General features: G+C 40.4%; 2 protein-coding genes across 2 annotated transcripts; one reads left to right on the forward strand and one right to left on the reverse strand.

Annotated features, from left to right (window-relative positions):
* Window positions 1–4,519: 4,519 nt before the first annotated feature.
* On the forward strand, window positions 4,520–11,022 carry RBP4 (retinol binding protein 4). Its single transcript, XM_068197654.1, has 6 exons — window positions 4,520–4,713; window positions 4,863–4,998; window positions 5,633–5,769; window positions 5,900–6,006; window positions 7,339–7,551; window positions 10,822–11,022. The coding sequence occupies exons 1-6, from the start codon at window positions 4,520–4,522 to the stop codon at window positions 10,833–10,835; spliced, it is 801 nt and encodes a 266-aa protein (XP_068053755.1). The 3' UTR covers window positions 10,836–11,022.
* A 765-nt stretch (window positions 11,023–11,787) lies between these two features.
* On the reverse strand, window positions 11,788–17,865 carry FFAR4 (free fatty acid receptor 4). Its single transcript, XM_068198560.1, has 4 exons — window positions 17,631–17,865; window positions 16,844–17,547; window positions 15,956–16,084; window positions 11,788–12,291 (listed from the first exon to the last, which is right to left on the reverse strand). Exons 1-4 carry the CDS (start codon window positions 17,863–17,865, stop codon window positions 11,884–11,886), a joined length of 1,476 nt encoding a protein of 491 aa, XP_068054661.1. The 3' UTR covers window positions 11,788–11,883.
* Window positions 17,866–18,467: the final 602 nt, after the last annotated feature.

Below are 18,467 nucleotides of genomic sequence, written 5' to 3' on the forward strand. Positions count from 1 at the left end.
GATTATAGACTTTGGGGGAGATTTCCTGAAGTAAATAGCCAGTCTAGTGTGAAGGGGTTCCAGATGCACTGCAGCTTTGACCAAAAGTATGGATTTCTTCATAGCTTGGTATGAATTTTAGTACACAGACTAAGGCAAAAGGCAGCAGCCTTTTAATATCAGCCATTCTCACAATTACTCCCTGGAGATCTCAGGTTACTTGACAAGTTTTTACTATTGAGAATGTTATTCAGCACTGCTGAGAAGGGTCTGACTGTCTTCTTCATGCCCTCCTGTCAGGTATGTATGTTGTTAAGATCCCCTCAGACCTTTTTGGGCTGAAGAGCCTCAGCTCGCTCAGCTCTCTCAGCCTCCTCAAATTCTTCTATTGCTTTGTGATCTTTGTGGTTCATTGCTGGACTCAGTACATCAGTTCTGTGTCTTCCATCATTTATAATTTAGAGATCTTCTCACCTGGCTGGCCAGCCTGTTGGTGAACTTTAGGTCATTGTTTCAAATTGTTTCCATTTTACTAATATGCCCAGAAAAAGTTCCAATTCAGAGTCACAGTCCTTAAAAAGACTTGCTAAAGAAAATAGAGGTACCATTTTAAACTAGTTCTGTTAGTAAATACTGTTTGTAAAGAGTTCAGTGTAAATTTACTCCCTAAACAAAATGTCACGTCATTAAATTACAAAAACAGGTAGTACTCAGGCTGGCATGGAGCAAAGGGCAATCTCTTCTATTCCATTCAGTCCTTGACCTCTGTACTCAGACTGCCACCAAGAGGAGCAGTTGTGATGGTGACAGTGTGCACTGTTCTCCCTTACAAAGTACACCGAGCTCCTTGGCACAGCTCATGCCATTTGTTACTGATATGAGTCGGGTTTCACAGGGCAGTGGTTACACTTGCATCCCCTGCTCTGTGCACACAGTGCTCATTCATTTGTCTGCAAATCTGCCTCTGAGATTTTAATGGATACCCATGTTTATGAATGGCATTCTATAAATAAGCAATCAAGAGAACACAGCAAAAAGTCTTTCAATCTATGTGTAGTCTGGCGGAAATGGATGATCCATTTCCTACTAGCTGTTTTTGAGTCAACTGTCTCCTAAGAGCTCGACTAATTCTTCTGAACAAAAATAAAATTCTAGTTATTTTAATATGTAGAGCTTGAAAGTTGCAGTGTTAAAATGGTTAAATAGTAATTTGACTAGTTTCTTCCTTTATTAAAAGTCCTAAAAAAGATAAAATAATTATTACAGTGAAAGTGTTTTTCCAGCCATTTCCTTCCATGTTTTTTCCTTGCTATACCTAATTGAGAATATTGCAGAATTTTACATGCTTTTAATGTAGAAAATAATCCAGTCACAGAATCACTGCCAGAAATTATCCCCTTTTCAGTCCTCTTGGCAAAATGCAAAGGTAGAAGATCTTCTTTCCCTTTCGTTAAATATAGTTCCAAAAATACATAGTGACTTAAAAAAAAATTCTGTAATATTCATAATATGTTGCCAGCTTCATGTATCAGAAATCATGAATGAAATGTATCAGTATTTAAATCATTTGTCAAATTTTAATAATTATCTTAAATATAATTGTCTGAGCTTTCCCAGAACCTAGAAATCCTTGGATATCAGTGACTTGATCTATGCATAGTCCTCTCAGATTCAAAATCCTGGCCCAAGTTCCTTTCCGTTTGCACAAGAAGTATAAATCTGTGAGGTGAATATCTAGGTCTGCATGAGGATCACTTGCTGACATCATTTCTCAAGCAAACTCAGAGCCCAGTCAATCCAAATGATGTTTAACTGAGGCAAAGTTTACACTGTTTATAAGTTTACACTGTTCTGCTGGCATCTCTTAGGACTGAGGAGGAATTCACCCTTGAATTGCCATAGCAATGTTCATCTGCCAGAAACCTTCCATTCCTCCCCCAGCACACCCTGATCTAGACTTAACCAACAACAGAGCAGCCTTTTTGCCTAAAAACCCTGTCCCACTGAACCAAGGGAGTTCTTCATCTGTAACCCTGAAAGGACTTCATCAATGTAAGCTGTGTCTCTGGTAGGCAGTATTGGAGTAGAGCTAAAGCAGAGGAGGCAGAGAGCCCAACTCCCTGTGCAACCTCCATGTCATTCTGACTTCCCAGCTTCTCTTCTGCACTTGTCGAAATCTGACTGGGAAATACTGGTATGATTTCATTGGAGCTGCACTGCCTTAAATTCACAAAGATAACACATCAAAAGAAGATTTTCCTTGGGCATTGTCTAGAGTTTGTTGAGATCCCAAACTTGAGGACCTGAATGAGTGGAAGTTATAATTATTAAATGTGTCAGGCACCTCCACCAGATATAAGTTGCCAAATATTGCAGAGATCAGTAGAGGTACACAATTAAAGAAGTGCTGTGCCATGGCTTATACAAAATTACATGTTTCTGATTCCGATTTATTACATCAGATTAATTTCGGAGACTGTAATATCACTTGCACACATTTAGAACTGATCTTATTAAAACTTATTAACAGAAGTAAATTTTTGTTTCATTGACACCTGGTTTCATTTCCTGTCTGTAAATCTTCTGAGAACAGCAGTATGTATAACAGGAACACTGACCTAGATTTTCGGAGGTGGCCAAATCTCAGCAGGTTTTGACATATGTACATGAGTGACTGTGGACTCCTTTGAAAACTTCATAGACAGTTATGCTATTGAAAAATGTATAGGAATAGATTTGATCCTGCAAGAACCTCTCTGGTAATATAAAACAGTATGCAGATTTTTGAACAGGACAAACTTAGGAGAAATTATAATATTTCAAAAATTGGCAGAGAATAAAGAAATAATTGTTTTCTTTGGTATTAAATAAATTTATTCAAAACATATGAATTACGCTATAATCCATCTTATTGCTACCAGTCATGTGAGACACTGAACAAAGAAAATGCATGTTGATTTTGGTCTTGTTCATATGATGAATTCATATATTAAGACCAGTGAGTGTTTTGTAAAGGTTTTATAAAAATGTATATGTATCACTGGTATCACCATTGCCAGACTAGAGCAAGATTCTGAAAGTCACCGGAAGAACAGAGTTTACTTTTTCTCTTCAGTCTTTGTAGTAATTAGCAAATTTTGAAATGTCAGCTTAAAAATGGAAATGTTGACTTATTGCAAAGCTACCACTGAAAGTTTCAGGATAATAAATATTCATACACCCTTCTAATTCCCTGTGTTAAATGTGTTCTTTACTATGAATAGAAGCTTAATATTAAATATAGTGGAATTTTTTTGTGGCTGATGTTATCCAGGAAATCAAAGGTAGACATGGAACAGCCCTTAGCAATAGATGTTTAAGAAAGTGAACAAAACATATTCACTGTGCAAAAAGCCTCCAACATAAAGCAGAAAAGGAAGATAAATCAATCAGATTATTTGCATTATATATGAGAAGAGATTGTAAAGGACAGCAACAGTAAGAAGTCCAATATTTTTATGAATGTATGAAAGGAATATTAAGTAAACTTCTGGGAAAGGCCATGCTGAATAAATTGGTTAAAGCTTTACATCAGCTACTATTGAGGTATTTTTATACTACATTGGTATCTTCATATTTAAATTATATTTTTACTTGATTTTTAAGTAATGAATACCAGCCTTTCAAATAACAGGCTTCTGCCTTTAGTCTTTTAAAAATGGGAGGTGAAAAAAGTAGGTGAATTAGTTCTCTTGGTAACAATCATTCCTATCCTGCTCTGGTTACATGCCTAGAAAATAATTAACAGATTTTCTCTAATGCTTCCTAAAGATGTTGAAACTAGAGAACAAATATTGACTGAGAGGCAGCAAAACTTGCCTGGACAGGAGAAAATAATGGTTTATGTAACTGAAAACAGTTTGCCAAAAACAGAACAGAAATAATGGAATATCTGATTTAAAATTAATCAGATGTCAAAATGGCCAGATGTGGTGTGTGCATGCACTTGGATATTTGCAGACCACACTTAAGTTCTGCTACCACATAAAAGAGCTCTTTCACCATCCTGAGGATGTGCAGGGGCCCCGTTCCTGTTGCTGGGAGCTGCTCAGGAGATGATTAAGCCAAGAGAGCCTTTTGGAAGCAAGAGGAAGCCAGTCATGAGGACCCGAAGAGGTTCTGGCATGACCAGGCTTTCAGAAACATGAGCAGAAACTGGCTAGTATTATGTTTGCCACTGTTTATCAGGGTAAAAGAGGAAAGGACTTTGAGGAGGAGGTGGAGGAAACAAGTCTGCACCTTGTAACTGTGTTGAGTGTATTGGGTAAGATGGATTTTGGACTGCAGTGTGTAAAATCACAGAGGAGGTGGAGGCAGTTCACTCTCCCCCATGCAAAGGTGGGATGCCTCTCATTCCATTTGTTCTCCCCACACATGTGCACACCCCTTCCCCCAGGTGTGAGCTCTGCTTTCAGGTTGGGAAAAGCAAAGAGAAGCATTTGTTCCTAGCGCCTGCTTGGCTGCAGATCAGGGTCAAAGACCACCTGAGCCCACGGGTGTTATGCAAGAGGCTGTTATGAAGGGGCCCCAGCCTGCAGCATCCACCAACCCGCCTCCCACTGCCCTCTCCAATGCTGGCCCTGTGGCTCAGCGGGTTGCGAAAGCCCCAGGAGTACATAAAGCATTCCCTGTCTGGACACTGCCACCACCATCGACACTTGGGCTCTCAAGAGGCTCCAGGGACCGGCACTGTCTGTAAGGGACCCTGCTGTTGTGGGCTGGGGACAACCTGGGGCTTTGCCTGCACATGCATCAGGGAAAGCTGCATGACACCCTGGCGACCTATCAGGGCAGCCGCTTGTGTGGCAGAGCCTGTTTCTGATGCTATTCTCTGTTTGCTGCAGGGACAGGATGGCCCACACAGAGAGAGCTCTGCCCTGGCTGCTGCTGCTGTCACTGGCCTTGATGGGCAGCAGCACTGCAGAGCGGGACTGCCGAGTAAGCAGCTTCAAAGTCAAGGAGAACTTTGACAAGACCAGGGTAAATCTTCTTTACTCTCCTGGATCTGGGATGTCTTGCATAGCTCTTTCCAGGCCACAGAATTTGGCATTCAGTAGCACTGGTGTGGTCACATTTCAAAGTCACAGACTGTGATGCTGAGAAACAGCTAAAGTGTGTGATGTCCACACCTCCACAGATGCTGGATCCTGATGCACCTGCTAAAGGAATGCTGCAGAAACTGAGTTTTAACAGACTGGTCTCAAACTGTAGGGTATAAGCAGAAGGAGTGTTTTGACTTGGTTGTTTTTATGAAAAAGAAATACTCTGGTGTTTTCAGACATCATTGCAAGAAAAAAATGTACATCGATCTGGCAAGATCTGCCAGTTGTTATTCCTTTTTCTACTAAATTTTGTATCCTTATACTGGACAGCTGCAGATATAGGTAAGATTACAAAAAAAAGTCAGTATTTCCACAAATTATGATTGCACTAGGATGTATTGATGGGTTTATGCTGTTGAAATAGCTAGATTTGTTTCTTAAGGTACACCTTTGAGGCATGGTGTCAGAGATCTGCATGCTCTTCCCTCTGTCACCTCCTCTATTCTGTAGTGTCTGGTTGTAATGTTTCCATTGTTCTAGGTCTAACTGCAGCCTTTGTTATTTCCTTGCAGTACAGTGGCACCTGGTATGCTATGGCAAAAAAAGATCCTGAGGGGCTGTTTCTGCAGGACAATGTGGTAGCCCAGTTCACCGTAGATGAGAATGGACAAATGACTGCCACTGCAAAGGGCAGAGTCAGACTCTTCAAGTAAGCTGTTTGTCATTCTCCTCTTGTTCCATTTCACTAAGCTATTGCTCCTATCCTACCTGCTATCCCTGTGCTAGTCACACTGAACCTGTGCTCTTACACTGGAATGTGATATTTTCTTTGGCTACAGTAACTGGGATGTCTGTGCTGACATGATTGGCTCTTTCACTGACACAGAGGATCCTGCCAAGTTCAAGATGAAGTACTGGGGTGTCGCCTCTTTTCTGCAGAAAGGAAGTGAGTACTTAACTATAGAAGATGCAGAACTACTTGGAAGACTAGTTATGTTTTATGTCTGTGCTGGGGAAGGAAAAAGTACTGTTGAATTTCTTAAACACACTTAAAAGACCTTATAGCTATCATACTGCAAAGTTTAATGTGAACAAGGTAATCAGTACTTTTTATATGGGACAGCTGGCTGGCTTTCTTTAAACAAGTGAAGACCTGGCCTTTGTATATCTTCGTATTTATTTTGTTTGTTACCCAACAATATAATTGAAGGCCACTGTTTGGAAAGAAATGAAAGGCAGATGAAGTATTTTAAGACTTGTTTTAGTTCAGAAGTCAGTTACCGGATGCTAGTGTTCTCTCTGAAGCCTGATGTCAGAGTTGGCCAGCAGGGAAGAGGATTTATAAAATGTTTTGTTTGGTCTTGTGTCTGCAAATGTAGAGATTTATCTATTTTAAGAGACAAATATGATCACAAATATATATTGATATATTTGTATTTTTATGTCATCTCTCACGCCCTATGCAAAATCAGTTCCCTGAGTCAAGTAGAGATTTGGACACTTTGTAGCTCAAGACATTTCCTTGGATTGTTTCCAAGAGAAGCAGGTAGAATTTGGAACTTATAGGAGCTTCATTCCATCCAAAGACACAGCTACAAAGCATGTTTTGGATGCCAATTTGTCTTAAACAGCTCCCAGGTCTCCTCACAATATGCTGCTGAGTCATGTGTTCTTCAGATTGCTGTCTGCCCCCAAACTCTGCCCTTCTAAAAAGTCTGGTGTCTCCCCACAGGAGAGAAGGGGAAGACAACAGAGTGTTGCCTTCATCAGTGCAGATGTACTGCAAGGGAGAATTTTTTACACCAGGAGAGGAAGGTGCAGATATGTCAGGTTTTACTGCAAACACTGAAACAGCCTCACTTCTGTTAGAATAGAGTGTCTGCGTGACCAGATAGTTTACAACTCTCTAAAGCTGTAACTGTGTTTTAAGAAGAGGGTTTATGACAGAACTTGTAGCAAATACTTCTAATACACAAGCAAACTGCATAATTATCTTTTTCCTTAAAAATGCAGTCTAAGTAACATCCCTGGTAGGAAAATATACATGGGTTTGAGTCACCTTGAGCAGGCCTAGCATGTCCATCTTTATTTTCTTCTTAAAAATAAACATGGAATTAAATACTGGACACAGGAATAAATGTAAAGCCAATCTGCTACAACTTGTACTGATTTTCATCTTAGTATTTTCTTTGCAGAGTTATGGCAGCAATCCTTTCTGATTTACTAGATTTCACTGGTGTCTCTAATACTTTTTCTTCTTTGCTGTGGTTTCTTCCAGATGATGATCACTGGGTAGTGGACACAGATTACGATACATATGCTCTTCATTACTCCTGCCGCCAGCTAAATGCAGACGGCACTTGTGCTGATAGCTACTCCTTTGTGTTCTCCCGGGACCCCAAGGGATTGCCTCCAGATGCACTGAAAATTGTCAGACAAAGGCAGATAGACCTCTGTTTGGACAGAAAATACAGAGTTATCGCTCATAACGGTGAGAACTTTTTTTTCTGAAGAATTTTATTTCAGGGTTTAATGACTAAAGTACTGGGATTCTTTTGCTCGTTAGATATCAAATGCATAAAGCCTTTTTACTTAGTGGCTGTAACATTGTCTTTTGAAAACTGGAGCTTGTAGTAAGTTATTTCCAACTTTTACTTCCCTTATCTGAAGGAGAGCTGAGGTGCATAGTTTTTCATGCAGCATATCAGGTCAGCTGAAACAGTAATTAGAGGAAGTTGTAAAACAATTAAATCAATGTAGTGTGAGTAAACATAGTAAGGATAAATTTCATAGCTATGGTAAAAAGTAATTGGGCAGCTTTTATCAGATTGCTTTGCCTTTGTTCAAATACTTTTTTGAGAAATTCTTCAGAAAGGCTTTTAAGGAAAATAGAAGTCTTGGAAAGGATACCTGATAGAAGACCCTTTCTCACAAGTCCTCATGCTAACTGTTTCACAAAGAGCTGTGGAAGAGGGACATAGCCCTCATACTGGAAGCATGACACTATCTTGAGTCATTTAGTCAGGCTGAGCTTACAACACAGGGAATTAGCTCACTTATGCTCAAGTGTATTACAAAAGGCCAAATGGTAATAATCTAGAAGAAACCATAATGTTTCTTATTATAAGAATTACACCCAGAGTGGGGAACTGTAAAGCATGAAGGAGAAAAATCAAAATATTTAGAACAAATAAAATAGCAGTACCTCTCCCTACTCCCTCCCCACCCCTCACATCCTGGAAGACATGCTATTTATGAAAGACTTGACTAGTGAAACAGCTGAATGGGAATTCCCCATGTAATGATGTGAGCAAAAGAATTAATATGATTCTTGGATGTGTAAACCAAAACTCACATGAGATTGTTGTGCTTGGCATAGGTCTAATTGCTATGTCACATTTGGTGACAAGCATAACTGGAAAAAGTACTGAGGATGAATTAGAAATTTCAAAGAAAAGCAGAGAAAATGATTGAAAGTTGGTAAAATGTGTCCTCTAGTGTGTGCTTTAAAGATTGTCATCTTTTCCTATTAGAAAGAGGTTAAAGACTGACCTGAGCAATGTCTGTCCTTGTCCACACAAGCAATAGGAATTGGATAGAAAAGGACTTGCAAACACAGAAATAATAAATTTAAATGGATGGAACTTTAAACTGGACACATTCAGAGCAGAAATAAACAGCCATTTGTTTAACTCCAAAGGTCCTTAACCTTTGGAACAGTTTACCAAGAGCTGTTCTTCATCACTGAAATCTGTAAATCAAGATTAAAGGCTTTTCTCAATGACATGCTAGAACAAACTGGGATTGACTGAAGGAACTTTTGTGTCTTATAAAGAAAGTCAGAACAGATGAGCAAAGTCAGCTGTTGTGGCTCTATTATCTGTTCATCCGATCCATAAACACAGAGTAATACATTGCCGCGTTGTAAAGTAGTATGCTGATAACAGGGTGCCTTGAAGAACAGGGTGCCACCTACTCTGCTGAAGTAGGTGGTGTTTACAGTACTGATCAGTGACCTGGGAAAAGTGCTGGACAACAATGAAAAAAAAAGTTATCTTGAATGAGAATTTGGAGACAACATAAGTCAGTTGAAACTTAGAACAGTCAAGAATAAGAAACATCATAAATGCAAATGGAATCAACTTCTGTGAATGATTTGTATGAGTGCATAAGTGGTAGGATAGAAAAGAAACAATGTCATTATATAAATTCATGGTACTTTTCTGTTTTGAATTCTGCATTCCCTGCTTTTCAAGTAAAGTCCAGCAAGAATAAAAATTTCTGAAAATGAGAAAGCCAAATACTCAGATGTTTAGGGCTATTCTATTAAATCTAAGATACTTTAAAAGTTGATCATGCTTCTTCTTGTTTGTTTTGGATATCAAATATCTAATCTACCAAGCCACAGTGTTCTTTCTTTGCTACCCTAATTTATACTCAGATGTTAGATGTTGAGTGCAGTGTCTGACAAGACTGTGTGAGTTCTGTAGTTTGCAAATGAAAAATAGGAGCTTGGGTACCTTTTTATTAAGGATTATGCCAGAGTTTATAAGCCCAGCACCAAAGTACAAATTAAACTTAAAGCTAGCAATTTGCATTTTCCCCTTTATTGACTGGGACCCTATTATTAGTTGATTCTGAACTCTCCAGTATCATCAAGCCAAAGTTCCTGCAAAGCAAGCACATTTGGATCTGAGGGAATGATTGTGAGGTAAACTGAAAAAAAAAAAATCTTGGAAACTTCAGATCAGAAATTCTTACAAAATTTGCTTAATTCCTTATGTGTGGATTGGAAGCCTTACTATTAAGAGCCACAGAATTATTACCAAAGCAAACCAACTTCAATCATCTGCACTGACCTGCATCCCATTGTTACTGTGATAAAATTCTGACTGATGTTAGTAAAGCTGCAAGAATAGGCTGGTATCTGTTGCTAGTTGTGCACACTCTGCCTATGTCTTGAAGCTAATATAGAGTGTGCGTGTGCATGTGTGCCTGCTCAACTAATAGACATACAAAACTTACTTGATAAAAAAAAAATACATGTACTTGCTGTTCAAGGCAAAAGAGAAGCCTAGGGAATGAAGTTTTTTGTTCTATCTTACACTGCATTTATGATGGTAGCTCCTTCTCAAATATACTCAAGCTATGGTACACTTAGTCTCTTAGAGTAATAGCTCAAGTAACTTTAGGCTGTGTAATGTCAGTGTCAATATTAAGTGAAAGTACTTGTAAATACACTGTCATGTCAGTAAAGTTGAAAGCTGCATCTGCTGTTAGCATTTGCTAGAAGCAGCAATTGTGAAATAAAGAGTGGTATATTCCTTCTGCTAATTTACTATTGCCATTAGAAGTTTTGCGGGTCAGGAGATTCTTACTTTGTTGAAAGACATTCCTAAATTAATTCTTTTTAGGCAAATAACTAGAAGCTTGTTAAAATACAGACTCTTTAAAATCCAGTATCACTGAAAGATACTCTATCATTGATCTGCCCAGTACTTTTTCTGCAAAAGTATTAAAATTCTCAGGAGAAGCGTAACGGATTGGATGACTTCCTGTTTTGTTCCAAGTTGAAAATTCCATAGGATTATAAACTGTAGAGTAAGGTAATGGCATTATTATTACAAGAAACAGACTGCTGGACTCAAGAGCATTTTAAAGAAATTAGATATGTATGCATTTTAAATTTGGTGAAAGTTCATGTAATTAAATTTTGTCTGGAGTATTTGACAAACACAACTGTGGTTTTTGTGTGTTTCAGGATTTTGCTCTTAAGGAGATCCAGCCCTATGGAAAGAAACCATGTAACAGCACCACGGATGTAAAGTTAACACATTGATCATGTGTTCTCTGGAAAATGCTTTAAATGGGTCCATTTAGATTTTCAATATATTTATCTGAGCTGTGTAGCTCACCTTGTTAATAAACCAATGAAACATTTTAATAAACTTGGATTACAGGGGATGCAAATTGTATGCAAATCTGTACATATGTACACATTGGTTTCATTACTAGACTGTTAACTTAGTGCATTGTTTTGAACTAATGACTGGTGATCATTAAGAATTTAATCTTGCTTTTTTTAGTGGTTTCAATTTCTGACTAAAAGAGTATTTATCATAAACCTCCAAGTATATGTATTTTCTTTTCAACTAGAATATATTTTCCCTACTAAATACTAGAAATCATTTAGAAAAGAGAAAGGAGTTTCAGTGACCCTATATATCACTAATTAACTTTATTATATGACTAGTGAAGACATAAAAAATATGCATCTTTTAAGAAGAACTATTTTACACATGACAACCATTTATTTATTTATTCTTTACTTGTTAATTCACATGTATTAAGTCCATATTTTTAATTTCAGATGGAACCAAACTGGTAATTTACTTGATGATAACACATGTTCATTACCTTGTTTCAGTGAGTCTGCTCAAACTTACATTCAGGCAGACAGTTATTGAAGTGTTTACACAAGTTCCCTTTAAAACCGGGATTAAAAAAAAAGCAGATACTTTCTGAGGATGAACATTTTCACTAGAAACTTTAAAGTACTTAATTCAACGATTTTACATTCACCAAGTTCACTGCCATATTTCTATTTATTTCAGCGTAACAGGAGAATTCAATCCCTTTAATTAAATTGTCCAAATCTTACTGAGGCAAAGCAATGAAGAGCATTTTACGTGCAGGAATTAAAAATACATATTTAGCTTTTTTCCCCTCCTCCTCTGGCATGTAATTCTATAACATAATGACCTATGTGACCTGGGATAGCATAGACAAAATCCAAGGTGTGGCACAGCTCAGACTTAAAAAATTATCTGGTAATGAAGGACAAATGTGGCTGTTCGTGGTTACTTCTTCTTGCAGTGGTTTCTGTACCTGGTCCATGCCTTTCAGGGTTCCCTGTACACCAGAGAAAAATTTCCTGACATTTACGTCTGAAATGGGCAACATTATACAGAATTGGATTGACAGCAGAGTTGGCAAAGGTGAATAATGCTATCCAGAAGAAAACTGATGGCAAAATATTTAAATCTTTTTTGAAGTTCTGAACTAAAATTAAAAAAATAATTACTATTATCGGAGTCCACATAATGAAGAAAGAGATCATCAACAGAAAAAGGGCTCGGAATAGTTTGTAGTCTTGCTGGGAAACACGAATCTGATGATATTCTGGGTAGGCTAAACCAGCATTTAAACTTCTTCTTGATGCTTTTGTAATCTGCAGTAAAAGAGAAGAAAACAACTTTCACTGAAACACAATTCTACAAGTGAAAACGTAAACCTTGGTACATGATGTTTTCTTTTGAAAAGTGACTACAAAAAACCACATTTCAGAATTCATTTGTACTTTTTGTTCATGGTTCCATTTCAAATGTTCTCACTTCACTAGCAATTCTTTTTCCTCTCAGCTGTGAATTCATCTCAATATCAGGCAAAGTGGTTGTTCTTTTCATGGCTCTCTACCAGTCACAAATGCTTTTCAGCATAAAACAGTCTTAATTACTCATGAAATCCCATTAAATTCAAATTATGACCTCATTTGTTCTATCTAAAGAAACCCATTGATTTTTTTCACAAATGCAAACTGGAACATGGTTAACAACCCTGTTGATGTGCAAGAAGGAAGGCGATCCAATTCTCTTATGGCCATGCTAGTATTATAAGGTAGGTATTAGAAGGAGCATGAATTTATTACAATAAATTATTTTAAATGTGAATGACATTGTGCATTGTTTTGTGTCACACTTAGCTTTTCAGACAGTAATCACAATTGCTTTCAATGAAATCTTACATATCCTTACAGTCACTATAAAAATCTGTGTCTTGTAAAAGTACTCTCTGATGTAATAAACTAGACTATGGGTAGTTTGGAAACCTAGTATTCACAGGTGTGCATCATCTGTCATTAGGTAGAATATTGGACCCAGTGGGCTTGCAGCAAATTTGAAATCTTCTGCTCTACATCCCTGTCTTCCCTGAAGTTGGCATGGCACAATTAAGTTTGCTACATTCATACCTCTGATGCAAATAAATTAAAACTGAAATATCTAACAAAGATTTGTGCTAAATAACTGAGATGCCACTTTATCCCCTGCATGCATAAGGAAGGGGTGTTTTCAAAAGCCTTGATCAATCAAGGCTTGATTGATCAAGGCTTTGATCAATCCTTAGCTATCTACATAGGAAAGTCAAAAGGTAAGGCTTCACCTGCCAGTTTTCCCTTTAGCAGAAACTACAGGAAGGATAACACTAATACTAGCAACCTTTTAACTTCCTGCTACAGGTAAGGATGAAAATGTTTAGAGAGAGAGTAGTTTGTCATTCTGTTAGCAGTTTTCTGAATTTGTCATGGAGATAAATACACATTAAGAAACTAGACATCTTCTAAATATTTTAATAGAATGTAGGTGTATAAATTAAAACCCATGAACCAAAAGTGGGTTTCTTAGCAGCTTCTGAGGCTGAGAAGGGGACAGTATCACTAGCTGCTTCCCTGATTTAAAAGGAGAAGAGAATTCTGATGTCCTGAGCATGTAAAACTATTCCAGCTTGATGATCTTCTGCTGTACAATCTGGAATCCAGAAACTAGGTTAACTCTTCCAAACAGTCCAAACCAAGAGTTGTTCTCAGAGAACACCTAACCTATCTTACTAAGAATGAAGCTTTCACAAAATGCAAAGGACAAATATCCACTTCTAATATAAAAGTAGGAAAACTGGGTTGTGTGCATTTCTCCACTGTTCAAAATTTTTTCAGAATGTCCTCATCAGATACATTTTTATCTGTCCCATATAAATACTTTCTGTCTTTCCTGCAGGAGCTGCACAGCCTAGAACTAAGAATGCAAGAGTCTCCAGGACTGTGGTAAATAAGACATAACTGCTTCTTAAGAAAGTGTTCAAGAGAAAGGGGGTGGCAGTGGTATGTTGTGGATCTCTTTTTGATCTGCCCAGTACAGATACCTATCCTGGGCATCTGGACAAATGGGAACTTAGATATATATATATAAGTAACTTCCAGAACACAGACATCTTCCTAGTTCTAGCCTCTGACAAAATCTTGCCTGAGAGGCAGAACAATGGAAAACCAAATAAAACATGGAATCTAATCTATGATTTTTGCCAGGGTTCTGGGAAGTGTTATGTAAAAATAATACTGAGTTTCAGAGTAAATTGTGAAGTACACATTTGTAGCAGTGTATATTTGTTAAAAAATTTCAGGTCTTGTATCTGTAGTCAGTCCTCAACATCCTCATCATCTTCATCAATGTTGTAACATGAATACATGAATGCTTGTCACTGCTCCAGCAATACTGAGAATCATGCTATAATGGAGTTTTCTCACAAAGAGGGAGTGAGTCTGCTCTTGGGAATGACTCAGGAATTGAGACATTCTCCAGTTCAGTTCTGCTTGCTCCCTGGAGAGAGAGAAGATTCAATTATATCTTGCTATGGGCCTCAAGCCTTCCTCATTTCAGGGGAAATGGTAATGTCTTTTAGCATCTCTGTTAGCAAGTTAGAAAAGAAACAGGAGCAGAGCAGCATGGGGATGTCTTGCAGTCCAGCATTCCGAACACTACTTTTGGTTTCTAGCTCCCTATGTGCCATTTTGTTTTATAAATTTACCTGTAATCTGGAGTCTGCAAGGATAGGGCTAACAAACAGCATTCCTGTCCTGGCCTCTGACCAAGAACTGTGGCCTTTCTTGGCCTGCAGCGTTTTGCAGTTCTTTCAAAGGACTCACTCTCCATAGAATTACTCGATGCTCTTTGCCTGCGTGTATGTGGTTGCAAGTGCTTTACTTCACTAGAGGAGGTTCACCTAATGCATTTAGCTCAAGGTTATAGTGAGCTAACAGACAGTACAGAAACTACAGGCTGATGACTTCTACTACAAGTTTAAGTTTGATCAATAGGCAAGGATGTTTTGTGACCAGATTCCAGGTCTTAAGTTCATTTTACACCTACATCCAGGGTGCATGCATCCACAGCCCCTTGGTGCTCATCATTTCGTCAGTTAACTCCTTGCTCAATAATCTATGTATGTTGAAGTTCCTTTCCAAAACCTATCATTTTCTTATACGTATTATGAGAAGTTTAATTACCCAGTAAAGGAATCAAGGATCTTGTGGGCGGTTGCTAAAAACTAGGCATTGCAGTGACTAGTTTGAAGTGCTTGGTTTGAAGATTCCTAGGTCTTTCTCACTCTGGTTTTGGATAGTTTAAAAGGAAATTAGATGCTAATATAATGCTTGCTAGACTATAGATTAAAATATTGTGGTGGTGGGTGGCTTGGCTCATATTTCAGCATATATGTTAAACATCATCCACTTAGAAAGAAAGTGGAAGCAGATGGTCTAATTTACAGGTTTTGTTTACAATATTTGAAATTGTGGAGGATTAAGCATAATCTAATATGATCTGTGTACTAAAGACACATGCAGAAAGCCAGTAGATCAAAAAGTGGGTGGGATTTTTCCTAGTCTGCCTTTCTCTGCTTTCTTACAAATCCCTTATGACAACTTTAGGCTCAAGGAAAGCAAAATCTAGTTTTTAGTTATTTCAAATGCTTGACTCTTTCAGCATTTAGGAGATTGACAGTCTTTAAATATGAACAGCATATAAATGAAGAAGTTTATTTAGTACTACACATAAGAAGACAAACCATGTGTTGGGCCTCTGGTAATGTGCTGTTGAAGCATGTTCTTAATTGAAGTATATAGGCTGTTATGTGCAGGTTGAAATGCTCCATTTCATATCACATAATTTACTGAACCCTTGTTCCCTTTACATGTATTTGTATTCAGTGACAATATGCTGATGCCTAGTGTGTTACAGTTTACTTCCCTCTGTTTTACAACAAAATTTAAAGGGAAAACATACCTGTAAGATTTTGGAGTAACTGATGACAATGATGAATCCTGGTATCAGAAAGAAAACAATGGCAAATGTTGTATCCCAGACTGTTTCTCCTGCAGTGCTGGGCCAATCCAGGGTGCAAATTTGAATGTCCTATTTACAAAAAATGAAGAGGAAAAGTAATATTGTACCATTATTTTCAGTACAGTATTGTTCTTATCTCCCACTATGCTTATGGAAAAAAAAATGGCTGAACCAAGACTGTGAAAACTTAGACAAAGTGGTCAAGTACTATATTACTGGATGGTTTTAAAAGCCCATACAATCACAAATAGATATGTCCACGACTGGAATACTTCCATTAATTTCTTATCAAATGGTAATGGCAACTTTAACATTGAAACTCACAGACCCTAAACTTAAAAATTTATTCAAGTGTCTTTTGGGGTGCACTTCTGTATGCATTTCAAAATATTAGGCAGGAAAACCTGTGCTGGGCCATTTTGTACAGAGGGGGCTGCGGTGCAGGGCAACTCTCCCAGGATGCTGATCTCTCGGTAAGGGGAAGTGAGCTGAAAAGGAGGTCTCTGAGCCGCGCTGAGGAACGCAAAAAGAATCTCAGCCGATGCGCGTTTCCCGCCTAACGGGACGGTCCGCCGGGAGAGCGGGCCGGGGGGGCGGCCGGGAGGAGCTGCGGCCGCTCCTCCGGGCACAGCCTCGCAACTGCCCGGCACGCAGAGCGCCGCCCGCCCTGCAGGCGATCTCCTCGCTGGCCGCTGCCCGCCGTGGCAGAGGCGGACGAGCCTCCACCGCCGTCGGTCCCGGCGCCCCCCGGCCCGGCCCGGCCCGGCCCGGCCCGGCCCGGCCCGGCCCGGCCCGGCTGCCGCGGGCGCGCCCGGCGCTCGCCCTCACCTGGCCGGCGGGGTCGGGCAGCCGCACCACGGTGAAGAAGCAGCAGAGCGGGAGGGTGGCGAGGGCGGCGAAGCCCCAGATGAGGAGCAAGGCGGCGGCCAGCACCTTGCGGCGACGGAAGGCGGCGTGGCGCAGCCGGGCGATGCAGACGACGCGCTCCAGGCTGACGGCCGACAGGGAGAGGAGGATGACGGTGCCGCTCAGGCTCACCACATAGAAGAGCAGGTGGCAGACGAAGTTGCCCAGCACCCAGGACTCGGTCCAGCGCACGACGGCGATGAAGGGCATGGCTGTGATGAAGAGCAGGTCGGCGCAGAAGAGGTTGAGGACGAGGCAGTTGGCGGCGCAGAGCCGGCGGTGCCGCCTCACCAGCAGGCAGATGCCCCAGATGTTTCCCGCTAACGACAGCAGGAAGATGAAGGCCAGGGCGGATGACTCGCCGATGCGCAGGGCCGTCACATTGCGGCCCCTGAAGTCCGAGAAGAAGGGGAAATAGGTCTTGTTCCCTCCTGGTGTGCCCCTGGACACGGGCATGAGGGTGGCCAGTGGGCATGAGAGACCCACCGTGGATGGTGGCACCAGCCCTAGGGGAAGGGCTGCGCTCCCAACCACCACGGCGGCACCTGGGGTGCCCTCCCAGCACAGAGCCAGGGGATGACCGCCATCCCCCTCCCTCCTCTTCCTCCTGCCCCTGCTACCAAGGGCTCAGCTGTGCCAGCTGGGCGGTTTATGGCCCTCGCACTGGAGTGGAACAAGGAAGTGGGAGAGTAAACACGGTGGAGCTCACACAAAGGCGAGGCCGCAGTGCGTGGGGCGGCAGTGAGGGGCTGCCCGACACCTCCCTGGCCAGGGGGTGGGTCAGCACGCTGCCATCTCCATGCCCAGGTGCCCAGACCCAGCCACCTCATCGAGTGCCAGCCCTGGTCTGCTCGGCTCTCCAGGCAGGCCCCTGGGGTGCCAGTGACCCTGGGAGGCCACTCAGTCTGCTCCCATCCAACGGCGTATGCCTGGCTTAGAAACATGGATGGTTGCCACACCACTCTCAGAGCTCTCCTCAGGAGCCTAGGATGACCAGACTAATCTAGGGTAAAAAAAAAAAAAAAAAAAAAAAAAGAGGAATTTACCTATCGCCTCCTGTATTGACAGTGGCATTCGGAAACAGCGGACCTGTGCATTGCTTGTCCTAACTGTGGAGAAGTGGCACTGACATGATTTTGAGGATCTGTTTATGAAATTCATCTAGAATCTCGCCTGTGTTTTAAGTTCGTGCTGGAGAAGCCTGTTAAAGTAAGACAAACCTAGAAAATACCTTATTTTCTCTGAACTTCAATTACTAGAAGCAGTTGCTCAGACTGTAAATGAAAGTAGGGCTTTCCACTTAGGCTCTTCACTTCAGATGCTTTAGAAATGGGCTGGGAGTGAAGCACGTAAATTGTCACAGACAGGCAGATAATGTCTCATAAAAGAAGATAAAATGCTTTCATAAAGTATGTAAACAGTTGTATAACTTTAGGCTGGGTGAATTCATTTGGCTGAGTGCCAGTGCAGGCACTCGGGTTTCACTTACGGGCTCAGCGTGTGGACCTACACCATTTGCTGAGGTGAGAGTTATTCCACGTGTGTG

Source organism: Anomalospiza imberbis, chromosome 8 (genome assembly GCF_031753505.1).
Source record: "Anomalospiza imberbis isolate Cuckoo-Finch-1a 21T00152 chromosome 8, ASM3175350v1, whole genome shotgun sequence".
NCBI lineage: Eukaryota > Metazoa > Chordata > Aves > Passeriformes > Viduidae > Anomalospiza > Anomalospiza imberbis.

Excerpts from the sequence above, each read along its gene's own strand:
- FFAR4 (XM_068198560.1), bottom strand. The coding sequence starts at position 17,865 with ATGTTTCTAAGCCAGGCATACGCCGTTGGATGGGAGCAGACTGAGTGG. Across the intron at positions 17,548-17,630 it reads CACTGCGGCCTCGCCTTTGT|CCCTTGGTAGCAGGGGCAGG; the intron begins GTGAGCTCCACC and ends GGCACAGCTGAG. Across the intron at positions 12,292-15,955 it reads GTTACTCCAAAATCTTACAG|ATTACAAAAGCATCAAGAAG; the intron begins GTATGTTTTCCC and ends CTTTTACTGCAG.
- RBP4 (XM_068197654.1), top strand. The coding sequence starts at position 4,520 with ATGCAAGAGGCTGTTATGAAGGGGCCCCAGCCTGCAGCATCCACCAAC. Across the intron at positions 4,999-5,632 it reads AGAACTTTGACAAGACCAGG|TACAGTGGCACCTGGTATGC; the intron begins GTAAATCTTCTT and ends ATTTCCTTGCAG. Across the intron at positions 5,770-5,899 it reads GGCAGAGTCAGACTCTTCAA|TAACTGGGATGTCTGTGCTG; the intron begins GTAAGCTGTTTG and ends CTTTGGCTACAG.